The 22,912-nt window shown below is 38.2% G+C and overlaps 1 protein-coding gene across 8 annotated transcripts in view; it reads right to left on the reverse strand.

Moving 5' to 3' along the window:
• The window catches only part of LOC110464092 (tetraspanin-18-like), a 140,140-nt gene that overhangs the window by 65,704 nt on the left and 51,524 nt on the right, over nt 1–22,912 (reverse strand). For 2 of the 8 annotated variants that reach the window (XM_021519131.1, XM_021519132.1), the window contains exon 2: nt 13,909–14,115. The exons of 1 other annotated variant lie outside the window; for it this stretch is intronic. In XM_021519131.1, coding sequence (XP_021374806.1) covers nt 13,909–14,115 — 207 coding nt within the window. Of the gene's footprint in view, nt 1–13,908; nt 14,116–16,130; nt 16,247–16,470; nt 16,572–16,662; nt 17,280–18,074; nt 18,336–19,107; nt 19,232–22,912 lie in introns of those variants that run through there. 5 more of the 8 variants (XM_021519133.1, XM_021519137.1, XM_021519134.1 and 2 more) reach the window with 5 other exon arrangements.

Here is a 22,912-nt window from a genome sequence, read left to right on the forward strand (position 1 = left end):
AACATTATTAATAAATACCGATTGCTACAGAAGCTGATCAGTGACCATGTCAACCGCTATACCATTAAAGACACATTCGTGTAGGCAGTACCACGAGACAGCTGCCATCCGTGATAGAACTTCCACGTAGATGCCTCCTGATACCATTATTTTACCATAGGACGCAATTTTCACAAACCCAGCCCTGCAAGTAGCTGTGTATAATTTTCGTGAGCCATTCCGTAGTGGCGTCTCCGAGAGTACAAGTCCGTGGCATGGTAGAGAAGCACAGATCGATCTCACACGGCCAAATCAATGGCAATCTTGGTACACTAACTTAGAATGGCTACCCGACTGATCACACTTATATATTACCCATTATCTCTCTTACTTGATTTATTCCTTATCAGATTTTGCACTCCTGTGCATGGTTGTCGAAGTTTAGCTACCACTTTTTATATATTAGATCTTAATGAAATCCGCTGTTAATGACAGCTGCGTGGAGCAAGTCGTATCGGCGGTGTCAAAATAGATAGTCATGTCGTCTAAAATACTAACCACAGAATGCCAAAGAACCACAGCGTTTTAAGGTAAATGTGAATAGTTTCTTCTGATTCCATGAAGTGTTTCCCAATACACAGCTGTTCAAATTCACGAAAAATATACATAGTTTTAATTTCGCTCAGCTTAAATCTGTCTGAGTATGGATGAAAGCGTGTGCATAAAGCAGAGAAGATGTTATAAACAACAGTAGGGAAACAGCCAGCAGACAAGCTGACGGAACACCTCGGGAAACAACAACAGGTAAACAGCCAGCAGACGAGCTGACGGAACACCTCGGGAAACAACAGGAGCAACAGCAGGTAAACACCCAGCAGCCGAGCTGACGGAACACCTCGGAAAACAACAGCAGGTAAACACCCAGTAGCCGAGCTGACGGAACACCTCGGAAAACACCAGCAGGGAAACACCCAGTAGCCGAGCTGACGGAACACCTCGGAAAACAACAGCAGGTAAACACCCAGTAGCGGCGCTGACGGAACACCTCGGGAAACAACAACAGGTAAACACAAAGGAGTCGAGCTGACGAACACCTCGGGAAACAACAACAGGGAAACAACCAGCAGACGAGCTGACGGAACACCTCGGGAATCAACAGCAGGTAAACACCCAGCAGACGAGCTGACGGAACACCTCGGGAAACAATAGCAAGTAAACACCCAGCAGACAAGCTGACGGAACACCTCGGGAAACAACAGTAGGTAAACACCCAGCAGACGAGCTGACGGAACACCTCGGGAAACAACAGCAGGGAAACACCCAGCAGACAAGCTGACGGAACACCTCGGGAAACAACAGCAGGGAAACACCCAGCAGACAAGCTGACGGAACACCTCGGGAAACAACAACAGGGAAACAACCAGCAGACGAGCTGACGGAACCCCTCGGGAATCAACAGCAGGTAAACAACCAGCAGCCGAGCTGACGGAACACCTCGGGAAACAACAGTAGGTAAACACCCAGCAGACGAGCTGACGGAACACCTAGGGAAACAACAGCAGGTAAACAACCAGCAGACGAGCCGACGGAACACCTCGGGAAACAACAGCAAGTAAACACCCAGCAGACAAGCTAACGGAACACCTCGGGAAACAACAGCAGGTAAACAACCAGCAGACGAGCCGACGGAACACCTCGGGAAACAACAGCAAGTAAACACCCAGCAGACAAGCTGACGGAGCACCTCGGGAAACAACAGCAGGTAAACACCCAGAAGACGAGCTGACGGAACACCTCGGGAAACAACAGCAAGTAAACACCCAGCAGACAAGCTCACGGAACACCTCGGGAAACAACAGCAGGTAAACACACAGCAGCCGAGCTGACGGAACACCTCGGGAAACAACAGCAGGTAAACACCCAGCAGACGAGCTGACGGAACACCTCGGGAATCAACAGCAGGTAAACAACCAGCAGACGAGCTGACGGAACACCTCGGGAATCAACAGCAGGTAAACAACCAGCAGACGGGCTGACGGAACACCTCGGGAAACAACAGCAAGTAAACACCCAGCAGACGGAATACCTCGGAAAACAACAGCAGGTAAACACCCAGCAGACGAGCTGACGGAACACCTCGGGAAACAGCAGGTAAAGCTGACGGAGCATCTCGTAGAAAACATGGGCAGAAAACACCCAGTTGTCGAGCTGACGGAAAACTTCCTTAAAACGACGCAGACAACAACTTTACTAAAACGAGATCAGACTTCTTCGTTAATAACAATGCCAAGGGGTATCTAGTCATGTTCAGTCAACGGTTCTCAGTTTTCTATTTCATCCGCTCAATGTGCCTTGTCTTTCAGTGAAATACAACATTTAAGTTGATTTAGATAATAAAAAAAAAATACAGCGTTAGCTGTTAACTACTTCAATATCTATCTGGCAGACAGAGCAGAGACAGCAGAGACGGAGAAAGCAAACATTTATTGCAGAACATTTTGAGTGTAATTGATATGAGCTATTTTTACTTATTATGGAAACAAAGTTATTAACTCTTGAGTACAGCAGAGATCATGTCCTAGAACGTTGTTCTTTCTAAACGCTTTTTCGAGAAAAGGATTTCTATGAGCACCAAACTTTTACTAGTACATGTCAAACTTACAAGAAAATAATATTTCCTGACAATTCTCCGCGTATTGTTTCTGAGCAGTATATATGATACTGATACTGTATAACTATATACAGATTACATAATCGCAATACAGGAAAACAGAATTATTAAAACCAATACTCAATATTCAAACCTGATTTATTTACCGGCAAAAAATATAATAGTTTTCGAAACACTTCTAGAGTGAAGTTTTCATTGTTGGAAATTTTAGGTAATATTTCATTAATGACAGCGAATAACGAAAATGTTTATATGGAAAGCCAATATTATCTTGTAGAATAGAAAGCTGGCCTCTATAAGTACACTTGTGTTTATGATTATTGGCAACATTATCTTGGTATAGAGTATAGAGGCAATCCCTTCTACTCCGACAGCACACCATACCATCATACCGTGGAATAATAGCACAGATAAACTAAAAGCATTAAAAACATATTAATAGTAGGGAAGCGGTGTATACAAAAGAGAAACGACGAACTATGGAATTCACATGACAACAGGAAGACGAGAGTGTACAAACGAACCCGATGTTTTTGTCAATAATTGTGTTGAGCTGTTTGGTGGGAGTATTGGCGTCTGCGGTTTGTTGAAGAATCGGATACAGATCTGGCCGGGATTTTTCCCGTGTAACTTGTCAAATTCAGCGCTCGTGGTGTCGATATTATCACTGCGATCAGACAAGGTGTCGGAGCGAGGTTCAAATGCCGGCTGTGACCGCGGATAACCAAGCAGCACAGCAAGGAGTGTCAGATTCTTGTTTTACTGCTCGTATAACCGATGATGGACAGGAAGAAACACACACAGCATTGGCCATTTCGTGTACATGGAATCGCTTGTTTTTATGAGCAACTACATCGCTTCTATTTAGAGTTTTTAAATAATCACAACCAGTAAATTACTTTCCCTTTCGATGCGCTTGCATCCGAAGCACCATTACCTAATGTTAACGTCCAGCTCATTGCATGCAGACGGAAACGCAGACGACACATGCGTTAGAGTGCGTGTCCGCAACTGCACTCCCTTATCGTGGTGCCAAAGGTCCGCCTCCGTGATCGCCTCAACGACGACCATAGCACGCGCGCGCGTGTCGGGAGACTTGATGATGATACTCTTGACTGAATACCCAGAGGACGTATGGTCACTTGGCTTTCCGTGTAGGGTAACGATTTGTGCGTACTTATATATGACGGGCCCTCGGGACAATGGCTTTGGTTTGCAACATTTCGAAATCGCTATCACTAATTACAGTGTATACATATGGGCTGGTTCCAGATTTGCCTGTTCTGTAACCGTTGGTTGGGTTTCAGAGGAACACCATCATGAATATTTCTCGTTCGTATTTGAACCGCGGCTGCAATAAAATCACGTATTCCGTATGAACGTTTTCAGTGAAGTAAAACTCGTACATGATAAATGAAAATAAAATGATGTTCATTGCAGTTAAATTACCTTATCATGGAAACTGGTAACTTAATAACAATAACAACATGAAAAAACAGAAGTGATCTTTGTGGAATTTCCCACTAGAACTGACGTATGTATTTTTTATTACGAACGGCGACTAAATGCTGACCAGGTAACGTTAAAGAAGAATATATTGTGTTTATTGCATTTGACATTTTCGAAAACAGCTGCACAGATGTCCATGGCCAAATATCCCTTGCAGCTGAGAGCACAACACAGCCAGGCAAACGTCGTGAAATCAGGAGGGTGTGCATCATCGGCGTCCTATCAAACATTACGTCAGTAATAGACCTTTGGCATATACCTCAAGTCAGGTGACTCAGGCGGGAGAAGGCATCAAAACAGCCACTTATCTATTTACTGTACGTAAATACCAAACTCCGAAATAGCCACCCATCTAGATGTACCCAACGACATAGCCTTTACTTCAAGAGTATAAAGTGGAAACACAAGTTGCTTTTGATAAAAAGACAACTTACATAACAAAGGCTACCTTCCTGTCACATAATGGCTTTCTAAAGAATTCCACATTACAAACGTTTTCAATGACTAGATTTTTAAACTTTGTGACAAAGCTTAACAAGTCTCAAAACGGCACATACCATTGGTAAACAAAAGGGTGTACGGGCACGTGTTGTGTAGGGTTTAACGTGATACAACATAAACAGGCGTGGCCAAGTGGAGAAGAGAAATGGGAGTGTAAATACAACCCTAAAGATTGCAATTTAACATTAGCTTCCTTGTGGACACTGAAAGGGAAGAAATACAGTAGCAAATTTTTAAGTTTTTAATACAAAAAAAGAGAATTAGGGAGACATGAAAGCCTGTGCTGACGATGTGTATAGCTTGTTTTAGCACAGTTCGTGAGAACATTGATGTGTACAGCTTGATTTAGCACAGTTCGTGAGAACATTGATTTGTACAGCTTGGTTTAGCACAGTTCGTGAGGACATTGATGTGTATAGCTTGATTTAGCACAGTTCGTGAGAACATTGATGTGTTCAGCTTGATTTAGCACAGTTCGTGAGAACATTGATGTGTACAGCTTGTTTTAGCACAGTTCGTGAGAACATTGATGTGTACAGCTTGGTTTAGCACAGTTCGTGAGGACATTGATGTGTATAGCTTGATTTAGCACAGTTCGTGAGAACATTGCTGAGTGATCCACATCATTACAAACAACAAGTTAGACTATGTAGCGATTTGTTTAAGGGAACAAGTATACGTATTCATATTCTTTCACAAGTAATTAAAATACTTCGATATTGTTTAATTTTGATCAATTTTGGTTCCAAGGTTTTCAATAACATAGGTCTTTGGGCTTATCAGAAAAAAATAAGTCTGTTCAAATGAAGCATATTACCAGTGCTTCATGTCCGTATAGCTTATCAATGATGTGTGATTGATAGGTTTAACGTCCGCTTCACTACCGAGTAGTTTTATCACTGGTAACATACGGTATCCATTATAGTACTACATCGCGGATGAATGTGAGGAAGGAGCGCGAAGTCAAAGGGCGGCAATATTCAAACCGTAACGTTTTATTGTTCATGACTTTAACCAATCAAAGTGATGTGTTCGTCAACCGACCGATAAACAATTGTTACCCCCACACCTGTTTTTTTACTGGATGATCAGATAGGCCTATACAATGTGTACCTCTTAATAATGATCTCAAGGCCAATGTTTGTGTCAATATAGGCGTACAAGACTACCTAGTACAGCACACCATTATCTATAACACATGCCAGTAGATCCGTGTAAGATACATGTCATTGTAATTTAAATGTTGACACCTAGACATCAAACAGTTTAATACTTTTATGGCCAGATTTAACCCATAATGCTATTCATTGAAGTCTGATACATACAATTTGATCCCTAATTACCACGGATGGATCATAAAGTTTATAAAAGGTGATTACATTGAAATAGTGTAATGATGTCCCTGAATTGTAATTCAGTTTGTGCTGTCTAGATTATGATGGGCTAGTGTATTCCTGTCACATTTCTGAGTCAGTGCTGTCTAGATTATGATGGGCTACTGTATTCCTGTCACATTTCTGAGTCAGTGCTGTATAGATTATGATGGGCTAGTGTATTCCTGTCTCATTTCTGAGTCAGTGCTGTCTAGATTATGATGGGCTAGGGTATTCCTGTCACATTTCTGAGTCAGTTCTGTCTAGATTATGATGGGCTAGTGTATTCGTGTCACATTTCTGAGTCAGTGCTGTCTAAATTATGATGGGCTAGTGTATTCCTGTCACATTTCTAAGTCAGTGCTGTCTAGATTATGATGGGCTAGGGTATTTCTGTCGCATTTCTGAGTCAGTGCTGTCTAGATTATGATGGGCTACTGTATTCCTGTCACATTTCTGAGTCAGTGCTGTATAGATTATGATGGGCTAGTGTATTCCTGTCTCATTTCTGAGTCAGTGCTGTCTAGATTATGATGGGCTAGGGTATTTCTGTCGCATTTCTGAGTCAGTGCTGTCTAGATTATGATGGGCTAGGGTATTTCTGTCGCATTTCTGAGTCAGTGCTGTCTAGATTATGATGGGCTAGGGTATTCCTGTCACATTTCTGAGTCAGTGCTGCCTAGATTATGACGGGCTAGTGTATTCCTGTCACATTTCTAAGTCAGTGCTGTCTAGATTATGATGGGCTAGGGTATTCCTGTCACATTTCTGAGTCAGTGCTGCCTAGATTATGACGGGCTAGTGTATTCCTGTCACATTTCTGAGTCAGTGCTGTCTAGAATAAGTCTGACGAGTCTGTACTGGTTTACTATACATCATACGTGTATATTGAGTAGTTCAATCCGAATTTAGTACATATGTTGCTGCTACTTATATGAATGTATTGGAGGAAGACACATTATACGACCCTGAGTAACCAGTGGAGTATTTACAGTACAGTGTATCACTACCCGAGAGTATACGTTATGGTTCGCATAAACGTGTCGGTATGATTTGTCGGGATAAAGAAACACTGTAACACGACGTATGCTCCCAATTAAGGGAGTTTGACAAAAACATTACAATAGTACAGTATTATGCTGGTAAATAATAGTGAGCACGTTCCGCCCAATTATACCTGCATTGTCGGAAACCCTCTGCCGGTGCTAAATTTGAATGGGGTGTAACACCGGTCTGTCACGCAATTGACACGCTCCCAAACACTAACATATATATATATAGAACATGGACAAGCGACACACTCCCCAATCTCCGTGGTTGTAAAGTTCAGTGAATCAAGGGTATCTACAGACATTTATTACATAATGCATTCGTAAATGTTTTCAATTCTTTCAAAACATATGCGTATACAGCAAATACAATGCACGCACCTGTTCGTGTTTAGATACTTCACTGAACTTGTTCACAGTAACTCGACTAAGTGGTCGTTTTTAAACAATCAAAATAACAATTATACTAAATATCTTTTCCCATTTTCTGTTAACGTGCATGACATAACCATCTCAAAGTTGTTAAAAAGAATCTTTTTGAAAAGGTTAGTGGGTGTATATGGTTATATGCTACATTACAACTTAGCGTTGGAGTTATCTCCCCTTATTTCATTTTGTTGATAACTAGCAGTACATAAACTATGAATCATACATGTGAATATTATTTCGTCAATTACATTATAAACTTCAAATTAAACTAAATAAAAGTTGCCTTACAAGTTTTTTGGGGATGAAAATATTTTAGAAGGAAGAAGATAATACAGGAAAGGTAGCATATACCCTTAAAACTAAATAGCAGAAAGTGTAGAAACCCAAATACGATAATACATCACTGAATTGGGAAGAAGATAAATTCTCGAAAAACGATTATTTGAAATTGATTTACTTCGTGGACGTGGTGTTTTGGTTTTTGGAATTTATCCACGATTAAAAAGATATCAAAATCGAAATATGGAGAGAGCGATGTTAAAAAGCTTCTAGTAGATTACACGAGACACATCTGCTGGCGCGTGATTACGTGGACTTGCTTTCGTATTCTCTGGTTCAGTGTTAAGACTATGCTGAGAAAGTCATTATTGTCCACACTTTGTAGCTAAACAATACGACAGTTGTCAATGTGTGATAGGAACGCAGTGCGGTTTTGTTTAATATTTTAGCAGCTAAACTTCAGTTTATCTATGAATTTATTGACGCAATATCGGAGCAAATCTGTCGGCAAACGAATCTGTCAGTCCTGCTAACCAGCGAGCCCGTAACTAGTCCCATTAATAATTTACCACACAAAACGCCAAATCTCGGCACACAAAAACCAGTCGTCAATCACCGTTCAACGAAATCGCTGTACAACCAAAACGGCTCCTATTCTTGTTCTCTGCAATAATGTGGCGTGCAGTACCATCTCAGTGCAGGATTCGCGACGGAGGGAGGTGTTACTGTAGGGTACAAATTCTGCTTTAGGAGAAGCTATTTTTAAGTGTTTTCTAGACGCGATGAATTAGGGCTAAACTCAGGAACAACACCATAAGTCCGTTCAGAAAACAAAATTACTCATCGATGTTTTAAACACGCGGTAGAAGGAAGATGCGAGAGAAGAATTATTCTTCGTGTTAACAATACGACCTCATTACATGTCCTGGTCATTGTCACCATTTATCGTACACATTGCTACATAGATACACACAACAAGCGATCGTTGGGGAGTTCGAATTTCGTCTACAGACCGGAAGCAATCCCCTATCTGCGTTAGCCGCCTTAAGATTGTGTAAACGAACCTAAATGATTACGAAGCTTTGCTTTATTGTTAGGAAAGATAAATTCAATGACGATGACAACCGCGAGAACATGCTAACTTCACACACGTTTCAAGTAATGTCTTATCGATAAAAGATCGCGCGGCTTACGCACGCGTTCTTGTCGCGGTTGATACTGAAGCTGGAGACGTGTCGCTGTGAGCTTCATCGGGGGCCATGTTGACATTGTTCCTGTGTTAGCGTTGTGGGCTGTATATAGCGTCATAACCTGACTAATTAGTCGAGATCGGTTATTGTACTGAAACCGTTGAATATCAGCATACAAGGCACGTGCGTTTACAAGTCGTTCACCTCAATAAACAACGAACGTGCTGGAAATTCCAGGAGTAGTAGCACAACATACGTAATTGCTACTGTCACCGATGACCTTGAATTCTCGTCATATATATAGCAACCTGAAGCACGTTGAAGCGAGCTTTCCATATAATTTAAATCATTTTTCAAATGTTCTTTGCAATCTCATTTCGAATCTGGTGATAACAATTTATAATACTGAATCATACATTTATTTATTTTTTAAATATTTTTTCAATAATGTTGATTGAAGTAACAGTCGTCTTGATCAGAACAGCAACGCCCCTGTTCAGTGTAAACGCCAGGCTTTGCCATTATATCATAAAATTTATAATATAATGCTTTAAATCACCAGCTTTCTGACACGCATCCCATTTCACTTTTACACGGATATGACGAACAAAACTTTAATTGCATCTAATCTTGTAATAAAACGTATCGTTCCCACAGCAGGTATGGAACACAAACATAATGTAGACCGTCCAAATATCACCAGACGAGGAGGGTTCCCATGACAGGCCTAGCGTACCATGTGGTTTGTTTCCCATTTACCTACCTTCTAACCAAAATAACCACCATACTAAATATGTATTGACACTTTCAGCCAGTATTTGTTTGGATCGCTGTATTTTTGTTCAAACTGTAATGTACTTATATTTTAGTCATAAAGATCTTGGCCCGTATTGATTTTTTCTCATGCTCAAGCATGGATTTTGTGCTCAAACCAAGTTTCTTGTTACTCACTTAAATCATGTCAAACGAGCAAAAAGTGAAACGTAAACATTGAAAACAGTATTTGGCTTTTAGAACCTTCATTTTTTTCCAAAAAAAAAAGCATTTACAAAATAACGTTTTTTGTCATGAATTTATAAATGAAACAAGAAATTGGGCTTGAGCACAAAATCCATGCTAGAGCATGAAATGGTTTCGTGAATACGGGCCCTGAAATAGTATTTGTTGCTATTATTTATTTCATTAACTATATTGCCCTACCTACATGGCCCTTTCGATTTACCATATGATTTGAGTAGGTAAAGGAAAGACAAATTTGTCCTATAAAGCTTATCTCTTTGCACAACCAACATCGATCTAAAGATACGAACATTTTACTTAGTAACCCATGGTCGGTGTAACCGCGTATGTTTAATCGAGATAAATTATACTGTTTACCGTAACACAAACATCGGTGTTTTGCCGGAAGTAAAACGGACTGGGCAAATATATGACGTCACGAAGTCGATGCGTGCATGTGCAAACTTTTCAGACGGGTAGTTAAATATCCCGGGTACACATAAAATATCGACCGTAGCAGGCTGATAACAAACTCACGGCCCCTATCAACCGACCCCTACCTAGGCTGCATGATATCTGATCCAAACACGCCGATAAAAGCATTCCTGATCCCTACCTGGGGTACTGAAGGTTTGTTACCTCGGCGATAGACTACCTTTGCTAACTGGTATATATCTCCGCAGTGACTAGATATTTCAACATTTTTAAAGTATAACTGACCTACATAAAGAAATATGTATACAAAATACAAAATCGAACAATAGCAAGGTGAATGACACTGCAGGGAAGGGCGGCGGGGAGTGTAATCATAAACTCATTAGATGCTGCAGAGTATATACTGATGAAATACACACATCTATTGACAGGCGGTCCTTTTCAAACTTAACGAGTTCGGCTATCCCATTGAAAATCATTCCTCCGAACAAAAATAACCTATTGAAGACTTAAAATAGTTTTACACTAGATCTTTACCACATTACTAGTATATACCTGTTTTTCACTACATCTTTACCACATTACTAGTATTACCTGTATTTCACTACATCTTTACCACATTACTAGTATGTACCTGTATTACACTACATCTTTACCACATTACTAGTATGTACCTGTATTTCACTACATCTTTACCACATTACTAGTATGTACCTGAATTTCACTAAATCTTTACCACATTCAAGAGAGAATGTGTTCTATAATGTCATGGTAACCCGGATGAGTATGTCAAATACCGGTTGATGTATATTAACTGAAGTGACTGTTATAATCCCACCCTCCAATAAAAGAACCTGAGTTTATTTGAGTTATTGCTTCAAAATGTCACGTGGTGATGTTGCTAGCTCTCTTTTTGGAATACGTAGGCGAAAGTTAAGCACTTACAAATTGCTCTTTCGCCGTGTACATCATATATATATGTTACACACCTTATGCATTTCTGTTATGAGAATCATAAAGATACACATTCTGTAAAGAATCACATGAGAAGGGCTTTGTTCTATGTTTACACACTTGCAACATCTCGGTCAATTCCGTCAAGATTCGGATTCATTACGTGCCTTGACGAACTTTGCCGAGATGTAACGATAGGTGTTTTACGTCAGCCATATAATGTTGGTGTTCACATATAATGAACCATTTTTAAAGTGTCATCTCACTGAAATGCCATTCCCTGGACACGGGAGCATCACATCTCATTCGTTCGCGTGTTTTCTTAAATAAAAGGCAATAAAGACAAACTAAATATATTTTCACTCGCCAGCAATACCGATTTATAATTGTAATATACCACAGAACCTTCTTACTGTATTTGAAGTCTACAGAAATTAAAAATATAATGTAATCCAGTAATCAGGAGCAGAGTAAAAGTCTGTAAGTGCTTTGAACATACAATTGTAATTCATGACCAATGTAAGTTTGTGAAGCAATGCTTAAATCGTATCAAAATGACTTCCGCAAAACATGTCCCCTTGGGTTAATTTAGTCACTATTAGCCGGTTTAAATATACGTTCTACACTAGTGTTTACACAATTAGTGATGACGAAGCAACAATAATTGCTACTTCACAGACTCAATGTTCCTCACTTGCCAATGTGTAAACAGTTTCAGTGTATAATAAAAAGTGGTTGTATATATACGAGTTAATTCCATTATTCTGAAGGATCGATGTACCAGACATTACAGGCTTACTAATTCCGTGGTATTACATTTTTTTTTTTTTTTTTCAATATCACTTTATATTGCATTTAGTTCATTTGTAACTGAAGTTACCCGTTAATGAGCGTTTCCATCAGCAAAGTGGAAAGCAAAACGATTCTTAGCCACGAGTACTCATTGTTATATTGGTTAGCCGTAGGGGGTAGAATGAAAACTAATTGAACGGGAAAGTTGAGGCGATGTCTGCTGAACGTGACTTGTATGGCACACGACATCCTGGACTGTATCGGTGACTTTTCCACGAAATAGATATAAATCCGGGAGACGTATAAACCATCCGAGTACATATCATCACAAGGATTATAAAGTAAAACACTTCAAGCCACATAGATAGATTCAAAATGATAAAACATGTACGAGATACACTAATAATTGGAACGAAACCCTATAACTGATAATAAACCAAGTAAGCACGGTAATAAACCATTGCGATCAATGCCATCGACACACTGCTGTAAGGGGCTTTAACACAGCATATCGAATTACGTGGACATTTTGAAATAATTGGATTTATGTTATCTTTTTTCATTAAGAGTCACATAAAACCACTTAATATAGACTCTGTTCTCTACTTTTGCGAAGCTCAGGTTTTTTAACACTAACTTGTACAAACTATAGCGATCTACTTATAGAGTGTGGGTTGACTTTATCATTACTCTTTAAATCATTATATTTGTAATTTCGATATCTAACGTGAATAATCAGTATGTTAAATGGATTATTATTTTTTTGCAGCTTCGAATACCAAACCATGAAAATCTATTTTCTATTTCTAGTTTGAAAGATAACCCAGTAAAGATACTGATGTCTATCACTATCTGTGAGTGGACACAGCTTTATACACAAACAATGTACGTATTAAACGTGCCACAACGTGTAAAGTGTCATTGATATTCAATTATTCAAAACTGTCAATCTTACAGAAGATAAAACAGTTGTCTAGTAGTCTTTAAGGGGAGTAAGAAGCAATGTCTCGTCTTCTGAACAGTCATGTCTCAAGTATGATTATAGGAGTATCACTTAATTGACCCCTAATTGTAACCTTGAACTTTGACACACTTCTATAGAATTTACAGACATATATTGGAGCAAGAACATTTGGAGAATGGGGTTTTTTTTTCGTGAGAACTGAAATAGTTGGAATACACAGTATGTATAAGTAAGATGTTAGCATAGCACTATTTAAACACTTTAACAAGATTTGAATAACTCAATATAAAAAGCGATGTTAGTGTTAGCAGCACAACTCAAATGTGGGTACACATAACGTACAGTACCCAGCAGACCCTATGTGGAATATACAACATTAGTTTACACAAAGTTCACACCTGTGAGTATCACATGTTCGCGTTGCAAGTAGTATAATTGCGATGAAGAGTATTTGAGTATATAGTATTGTAAACACAGTATTTGAGTATATAGTATTGTATACACAGTATTTGAGTATATAGTATTGTATACACAACACGTGAGTATACACGGAATTCGAATATACCGAAGAATCGAGTATACTATTTCACAGTATCCGAGTACATGGTATTGTATTCACAAACGAGAGTATACTCAGGAATCGAGTATACTATTACAAAGTACTATCTGAGTAAATGATAACTGATTACTATACAAAAAACTTAGGATGAATTGAATACTACATGTACATACTAGATGTGAGTATGATTAAGTCAGATGTATAACACCCTCCACTCTAACGTACCTTGTCGCCTTTATTGCTGGCTCCACCTAGAAAAGGTTCTTGTAATTTTTTATCCTTCTTTCTATCTTTGCCCTTTTTCTCCTTCTTTTTCTTCTTGTCTTTCTTGTCGTCCTTGTTGAGCGTTGTCAATGCCATACTGTCGGCGTCGGAGCTGATGTGGCTGATATGGCCGTCTGAATTCCCGTGTCTGTGTCCAAATTTCCTAACCTGTTCACAAAGCGTATCAGTAATGTTGGGATTCATACAAAATGGGTTTCTCTCTTCCGGACAGTGATTCCAATATGTTCAAACAGTTCAGCACACACAATGAAATGATGGGGACTGAATTGTAAAATGTGTTATTTTTTTCGTATGAATTTCATCTATATCAGAAGAATATTTCATGTAACAGCTGTCAAACTGCAAATTAAGTATTCTGAATTAAATCACCATTATATAAACCAAAATGTTCAGGGACCAATATTTGGAATGCTGATATCAACATTAATCTGTTAGAACTCTCATACCTAGCGGTACCATTGTAGCACAACACATATTTCCTAATTCAATGAAATACGTGGATAGGTAAACATCATACGGGATTATGGAATGAGGTCAGATGTGACTGACCCAATATGTCAATATAGTTAATATGATAAATCACAGGATGACGAGGAATTGTGATGTACATGGCATCGGAATGCAAACTGTCCGTATTTGGTTGGGATATACCAGAATCTACAGAGCCTGGGCAGTCGTTTACACACCAACACACACGATCGAGAGTCTACAAACACGGACTACAAGTCAGAGATACAGCCATTGTAACGCCATAGAGATATAACTACATGTAGACCCACCCCACTAATTACCTAGCAGTACAACCTCACCTGTCACGTCAACACTCGTCCAGGACAAACCAGACACTCACAGACAACATCGTACCAACATTTTAACTAAAATTTTGATAAAAGTAGACCATTTTCGTCAGACTTTCCCAGAAAGAGTCGATTTAAATAATTTTCACTTCCGTCAAAATGTCTTCAAAATACGGCTTTTCAAACAGTTATCACCTTCATTTCCCCCATCTCGACATTCTTTACAACATCTTATCGACATCTAAAACCGACTGCATCTTTTTAATCGATATTTGGCTTTTCAGCATGAGAATTAGTTAGTCTATTTTATCAAAACTATTACGATGCTTTCCTCGCACTAGATTCTCCAAGTCCGTGGTTTTACCAACCACGTTAACCCCTCTAGGCTGCTGTTGTTTTACTTCTGTAACTATAGTAAATGCAATTTCTTTTGACCTCATCATTCAACGATGCTGATTCTGTCCAATTTGATATTCATCAGTGGATCAACTTTATTGTGATTTTATTTAGACTACACAATTTGTTCACGCTTTAGACTGACATATTTGGAGTCCGCGGAAACTAGAGCACATTACAACAGCGCTGATTGGTTGAATTTAAATTTGTTTTAGGTCGTATGGACTGAAGAAGCAATCTCATTTTCAAGACAGGGGTTCAGCGTGCTTCTTTAGAATAAATAGACTGAGATGTTTAGAATAAAATTCTCTCTCCCGAACTCTCTCGGCACCCCACGTTAACCGGTGTCCGTTTATCCACAGTTTAGCTCTAGCCTTATTCCGCATTAATGATCACGAGTTTCTGAGAGGAATCAAATGTCTGAACCAATATCATAATTCGCTGTTCGAATGCTCTCCATGGCTTTCACTATGATCGCTTGGCTGGGAACAGTTTTAAATCGTGTTTACCAGTTGAGCATATATCATTAGTATTTGTTTTCGGCATATCATACAAGTTTGTTGACTTTGTAGGAATTTCCTATCGTCATATATCCCACTATGTTAGCATTCGACAAAGCTGGTAAGTATTTCGGTTAGTGTAACTGGAGACGTGTGTACAATGCATTGATGGAAAAATAAACTTATTTTTGAAGTCTGACAATGTTTACTTCACGTCATACTTTGTTATGACATTTTTCATTAGCGCCGTCGTACATTTCTACACATCAACGCACAAAATTTTCTATAAATCAAATGTTACTCAACATACAATTAAAATCCAATTAATTATACCGTATGTAATATAAACGAAACAATGGAGAGCTTAACATAAACAATTCACGCGGGGCCATAAATCACCCCTGTTGACAGCGTTTACAATGTTGAGTTAAAACCAACATGAACCCGACTTAACCTTGTAAATATCTACCTGATGAAAGTCGACGTCGACGCCAGCGTTTCAATATCATCCACCTGCTTGTATCAAGGTTTAGGCCCCACGGGGTAAGATAAATCATACGTGATGACTGACCTATATAGCTACATGTCGATTTTGTTTCCATACCTACACAGAGTCGCCATTATAAATATATAAAGCAGGTATATATATGGAATCCCCCGGTCCGTTGCCCCAATATATGGCCATGGTTATAGGCCGTCCCATTGTCCACTTGTTTACGCTCAGTACATAGTCAGAGTTTCAGTCCCCCAAAGGGGACATTTACACTTTATCAAGTCCCACGTCTTATTCATAATAAATACATACTTACACGTATTTAACAACATAAATCCATAAATCTAGGTCCTACTATAGAAAACAGGGATATCGACTTATACATAGTACGTGTACGTGTGATTTAACACTACACAACAGTATCCTATCGGCAGCTATATATATACATATACCTGTATGCATACGTTCAAATCTTACAGTACCTATATCGCCATTAATGTTTACTTACCTTTCGTTTGGAAAGTATACATATCCCTCGAATATATACCTTGACAAGTCCAGAGAAATATCTTTAAGCTCACGATTTTAATGTTCACAAACGTTAATGGTAATAGTCCCGAGTATTTCAGTTAGTGTTGAGTGTCACTGTTAGTGTTGAGTGGTCAAGCTCGCGATCGGTCTCCACTGACCTGCTTTACATCAAGGTAAGTTCATCGGTGCAAGGCGACTGATAGTAAGGTGCCGACGTCACTTTGCCTGTATATACTACCTTATACATACAGCATGTGTGTTTAAATGACAGTGACGCTAGTGTCGGTGAGACGGAGGGAGTCTATATATGTGGTTATACCTAGCTCCCACAGCAGTGCTCTCCACCGTAAAACTACCTCCTACCTAACACAGCTACCAACATATGGCTGTCACCCTAAAACAAGCAGAGGACGCTGTGGTGGAGCTGCATGGAGACCTTTCCCGCTAAGCACGTACACTCGTTCCTGCATAAGTACATAGTTACGTGTCCATCGGAATTAGTATTTAGTCCAATTTGATACATAACACTGTCACGATGATAAATCTCGATGCTTTTTCACTCCGAAGCTTTATTTACCAATCAATATATTGAGCGCAGCCATAGAGTAATGGATTTAAAACTAGTGCTGCTAGCTACTTGTGTCTTTGCCCGTATTAAATCGATGAGACGTCCATTTCATTATCCCCCTATAACAACCCAGTAACAAAACGAAAGAATAAATAGACTATCCTTATTCTAATTACACCGTAATCAGGAAAGAAAACGGGTTTCGTCATCTATGGGAATTGTTGCCATCGAGTTTGGCGCCATATGTAGTGTTATGGAGACAGGAATGGAAATGGTTAGATGGAATGCGACACAAGAGCAAGGCGACAGTGTGTTCAACAGTTCGACTCGCCTGTATGCTTTATCTAATAACAATCCAAATCTTATAAAAAGCAACAAGAACTGGTCCTAATCGTTATCGACCGAACAGCAATAAAAGTCAAAATGACTTCCAACAATGAGACATAATGCAGAATAAATGCCTCTCAAAGAGTGACAGTTACATTTCAGTGGAATGTTATTTAAATTAGATTATGCCTTTAAAGTTCAATTACAAATGGTGTAAACCATTTTGTAATTCAACTCGCAAAAATCCCACTAAAATGAAAATAAACGCCAAGCTTGGAAAATTGGTTAATTCCTTTCCTATTGAGAATAGAAAACATCCCACTGGGCGTATATAAAACGTATAGATTTACCAAATGTCGCCACATGGAACATCACAAGGCTGACTGAATTTCACGGTACCAGTCTTAGGGAGTTTTGTGACAGTCCAGTTTACAATTCAGCACGTTAGACTGTATAACACCCATGGTTACACTACTCCTACGTGTTAAAGTTACCTGTAATGTAGCCCTCTCGTCAAAAGCGTCGTAAAACTCCATGCTATATCAGATTGTGCCGAAATTTCTCTCAAGAGGGAACAGAACGTTTGACAACATTTAAAGTTCAACCTCAGAGATAGATCTGTAGATAGTTCCCCGAGTAGGCTTTCCTTAAGCGTGGGCTTTCCGGTTCCCTGTTTTTTTGTGTCGTTGACTTTTCTCTCCTTGCCTCAGGCTAAATCATTCATTCATTTCTCAATCCTGTGTAGTATACCACCTCTGCAGGTAGCAATCACATAATATACACTTTAAAAAAGTATTACTTAAAGTAGTCAAATGGAAAAAAATGTATACACATGAAACTATTTTTTTTAACTGCTTAACACATTCAAATGTGTACAGTAACTGTCAACGTTGATGTAGTAGCAGTACAGTGTCGTTGCATGTTTTTTTTTTTAGAATTTCCATTAAATACAAGCGAATAATACATGTCATTTCCATAAAATATGCACCGCGTGAGTAGTATGTGTTATTACAGAGATGTACAGTTCTGACCTTTGCCAAAAAATCACAATTCAAATATGAAAACAACGAATGGGTTTGTGACACGGCTGACATAACATCAACACGCGTCAATCTTTCCACAGCTAGCTTTTCATATTTAACACTCAAACTTTTTTTTAAAGTTCTGAACTCATTGTTTAAATCAGTAATGCTCAATTATTTAACAAGAACAAGTATTTGAATCATTCACGTCCTTTGTATAACTCAACAAAAACGTACTGTTTCCCTAGTTTCCTTATTTACATCAGACATTCAGACAGTCTCAATGAAACTCTTTACAAACGGCCACATTCACATGAAAACTATACAACAATATTATGAATAATCTATATCAAAACATTCATCCAATCTTTGAAAACTAAAATACTCAAAAATCGAAATATACACCTTTTTTTGTAAATCATGTGGTCGGTCATACGACTGACCAAAGCGAATGCTTGCAGAGAAAAACAGTTAAAACACAAATGTATACGCACTGAGTACTTACTCGGCATGATCATGGGAAAGATGATAGTCAAAACAAACGAAGCAAACCTCTTATTTTCCTCTCTGACCATAGAAACGAGAGAAAACAGCCCTTTCAACATCTCGCGGTGACCGAACTCAACACATTTTAATCACCGGAAGTTTACAGAAAATTGGAAGCTCCGGAACAGGAATCGGCACAAATTTTCCGGACGGCGATATTTGAAAGTAATATACTCACGACAACAGCCACCTGTAGGACATCAGACAGTGTTGTATACACGAAGCACCTACTGATGGAAAGATAATCGCCGAGTAACTAGGAATTAGCGCTGAACCTATGACACATTGATATGATAAAGAAATTGGCAGGTCCTAGTTATATACACACAAATGTATATATACTTCACATGTGGATCGTTATAAATGCCACATAGATTCAACTGTTACATAATCATATCATATACGAATGTATTACTGCTATAATTCGTGGTATGTGGATTCGGTAAAAAAATAGTTACCCCGAAAATCCCGGTTTTTATACTATAAGTATCATCATTTGTATGTTTGTTGCAGGAAAAAAATCATATCTACAAAATCCCAATATTTGGCTTCAAATGGCCATCCAAAACTTTGTTAACCCACCCTCTATGAACTCTATGAATGAATTTCTATACGAAGTATGCGAAGTCTCGGTTACTTCGTTACCTTAGTAATTGAAGGATGAACAAAAAGCATCCTACTGTGTTTACCGTACTTAGTAACAAAGTTATTATACAACGTCCAATAAAGAATTCTGACAAGTATCTTTTCAATACAATTTTTTCTGGAATAGACAAATGTTTTGTTATTGTTTTAGGTTTTTTAAATACTTTAAGATTTGTCTGAAAAATTAAATTAAACCAACTTGTAAACACTAACTTGTCTAAAAAATGTTTTATTAAAAAATCACGTGATACACTTTTGCAGCGTCTTTTCTCCTTTTTCGGGGAAAAGAAACCATATAAAAATTTTGATTCTAAAATCAATTTTGTTTAGATCGTATTTCAGCTGTTATGGTTCGATGTATATAGTATTCCGAACGTTTTAAATAAAAAAATAAAAAAGATATCGGTTTTTTTCATACGCTCACTAAAACAATCCTAAAATTTATCGTGAAGTCAAAATGCAAATTTTGATATTTCTCAGTACATAAACTAAATCACGTTTCTTTACAGATGCGTTGATTGAGAATGTCATAAAAAAGAATCTCAGCGCGGTTTTTGTTCTATTTAACTTTTTCACGAATCTAACTCAAATTAATTTCAGAAAAACTTTCGATGATAACATGTAAGCCTTATAATGACGACACATGTATACTTATTGTTAGTATAAGAAGTATGACATCCTCAGTAGTAGTTAAAGATTTAACATACCACGTGTTTGAACACTTAATGCAATCACATCTTATAATTGTAAGTTTTATTCGATACTCTTATTAAACTAACCATTCACGACCAGACTAGCACATGTGCTCTTCATAATTAACACGTGTTTATGTTCCAGATAATAAGACCGACACCCCTAAATGCCAGAATAGATCACCAAATGGGCTAAAGGAATTGGATGTGTTCATTTGAAATACATTCAACGGTTGCGTTCAGCTTTAGTTTCATTTTTTTTACAGATTTTCAGATTCAGATTTTTATTTCTCCAAGACATACAAAGTATGTAACAAGAGGTCAATATGTATCATATTCATATATACATGGCGGATAACAAAGGCATAAAGGCTACAAACTAATTACATACATTCAATAGCTTTTCAAGTTTTTCTAGAAATTTGCTAACATTTTTTTAAACTTTTACATTGCATATAGTGAATAGTCCACGCATTTTAATAAGGCTAGGGTAAGTATAGTAGTAATTTGGAATAAATAGTTGTCTTATTTGTTTAACAGATACGTGTTCGCACTTGAATAGATAATGATATTCATCACCAATTTCATTAAAACAAAGATTACAAGTTCTGTTTTCTTTGGGTATTCCAATCCATCTTCCAGTTTCTATAGGTAAGTGCATATTTGAAGTTCTAAACTTAACAATAATTTGTCTTTCTTTTGGCTTTAGTTTCACAAAGAAATTTTCAAGTTCAAAATTTGTTTTAAAATTGGAATAGGTGGATCCTCTTGAAGAGCTCTCGATATCGTTAAACCATTTTTGGATAAACTGATCTTGTAAACTTTGTTTCACAACAAGTTTCAAATAATCTCTATTAAACGCACAGGTTTTCTGATATGCCCAGATAAAATTTAAACCTGTTTCTATACATATATCCTGAACATTCTTTAACCATTTGAACTCCATGATTCCATTTGTTTGTAAGTTAAATATTAAGTTATACATAGTGCTTGACAGACTATTGCTAGTTATCAATTTATACCAAAACAGAATTACTCTGGTTTTAACTTCAACATATAAAGGGAATCTCCCGATCTCTCCATAAACCATGCAGTTTGGCGTGCTTCTTTAAATACCCAATATACGCTAGCAGAATTGTAAATGTAGTTTTTCAATAGCGCTTAACTTTTCAAAACCCCATACTTCTACTGAATAGAGAAGTATCGGTAATACAAGAGAATCAAAAAAAAAAATGAAGCTCTACAGGTAATGAAATATTTCTTATTTTCTTGTACACAGCAAACATAGCTTTTTTGGACTGTTCCAACAATTTCATTAATTACATTAAACTTCAAAAATAGAGTTCAATCATAGTCTATGGCTTTAACCATGACTTCTTGCTTTCACCCCTCCCACATCAGCACGTGACCTGTCGACCCCTTCTGAGTTTCGATCCTTCTGTCTGGCTTGATGTATTATTCAAGTCGGAATTTTAGATAAGTCTCAAAATGGATTTTACGAAAATTGATCTGAAATTAAAATCTTCCAATAGAAAATCTATTCTCAATAACACTTTAAAGACAATAAGTTGAAGTTTAATATAATTTGTATACTCAGTTTCGTTAATACTTTAATTTCAATATCAATATGTTTATGCATTTAATTAACGTTGTTACTATTCTTTCGTGTAAGTTACATGTTTACATAGCACGGCTACAAAAAAAAAAAACTCACTTAATTTTCTCGAAGTTATGTCGTTTTGTCATATCAGACGACGCTTATTGTGACACGACAGGGACACGGTCACACAGGTTTGTTTTTTTGGATATGTCACTTCGTGGTCGGGTTTGTTATTTGGGATATGTCCCTTCGTGGTCGGGTTTGTTTTTTGGGATATGTCACTTCGTGGTCGGGTTTGGTTTTTTGGATATGTCACTTCGTGGTCGGGTTTGGTATTTGGGGTATGTCACTTCGTGGTCGGGTTTGTTATTGGGGATATGTCACTTCGTGGTCGGGTTTGTTTTTTAGGATATGTCACTTCGTGGTCGGGTTTGTTTTTTCGGATATGTCACTTCGTGGTCGGGTTTGTTTTCTTGGATATGTCACTTCGTGGTCGGGTTTGTTAATTGGGATATGTCACTTCGTGGTCGGGTTTGTGATTTGGGATATGTCACTTCGTGGTCGGGTCTGTTATTTGGGATATGTCACTTCGTGGTCGAGTTTGTTATTTGGGGTATGTCCCTTCGTGATCGGGTTTGTTATTTGGGATATGTCACTTCTTGGTCGGGTTTGTTATTTGGGATATGTCAATTCGTGGTCGGGTTTGTTTTTTTGGATATGTCCCTTCGTGGTCGGGTTTTTTATTTGGGATATGTCACTTCGTGGTCGGGGTTGTTATTTGGGATATGGCACTTCGTGGTCGGGTTTGTTATTTGGGAGATGTCACT

The sequence above is a fragment of the Mizuhopecten yessoensis genome, unplaced genomic scaffold (genome assembly GCF_002113885.1).
Source record: "Mizuhopecten yessoensis strain PY_sf001 unplaced genomic scaffold, ASM211388v2 scaffold10959, whole genome shotgun sequence".
NCBI classification, from domain to species: domain Eukaryota; kingdom Metazoa; phylum Mollusca; class Bivalvia; order Pectinida; family Pectinidae; genus Mizuhopecten; species Mizuhopecten yessoensis.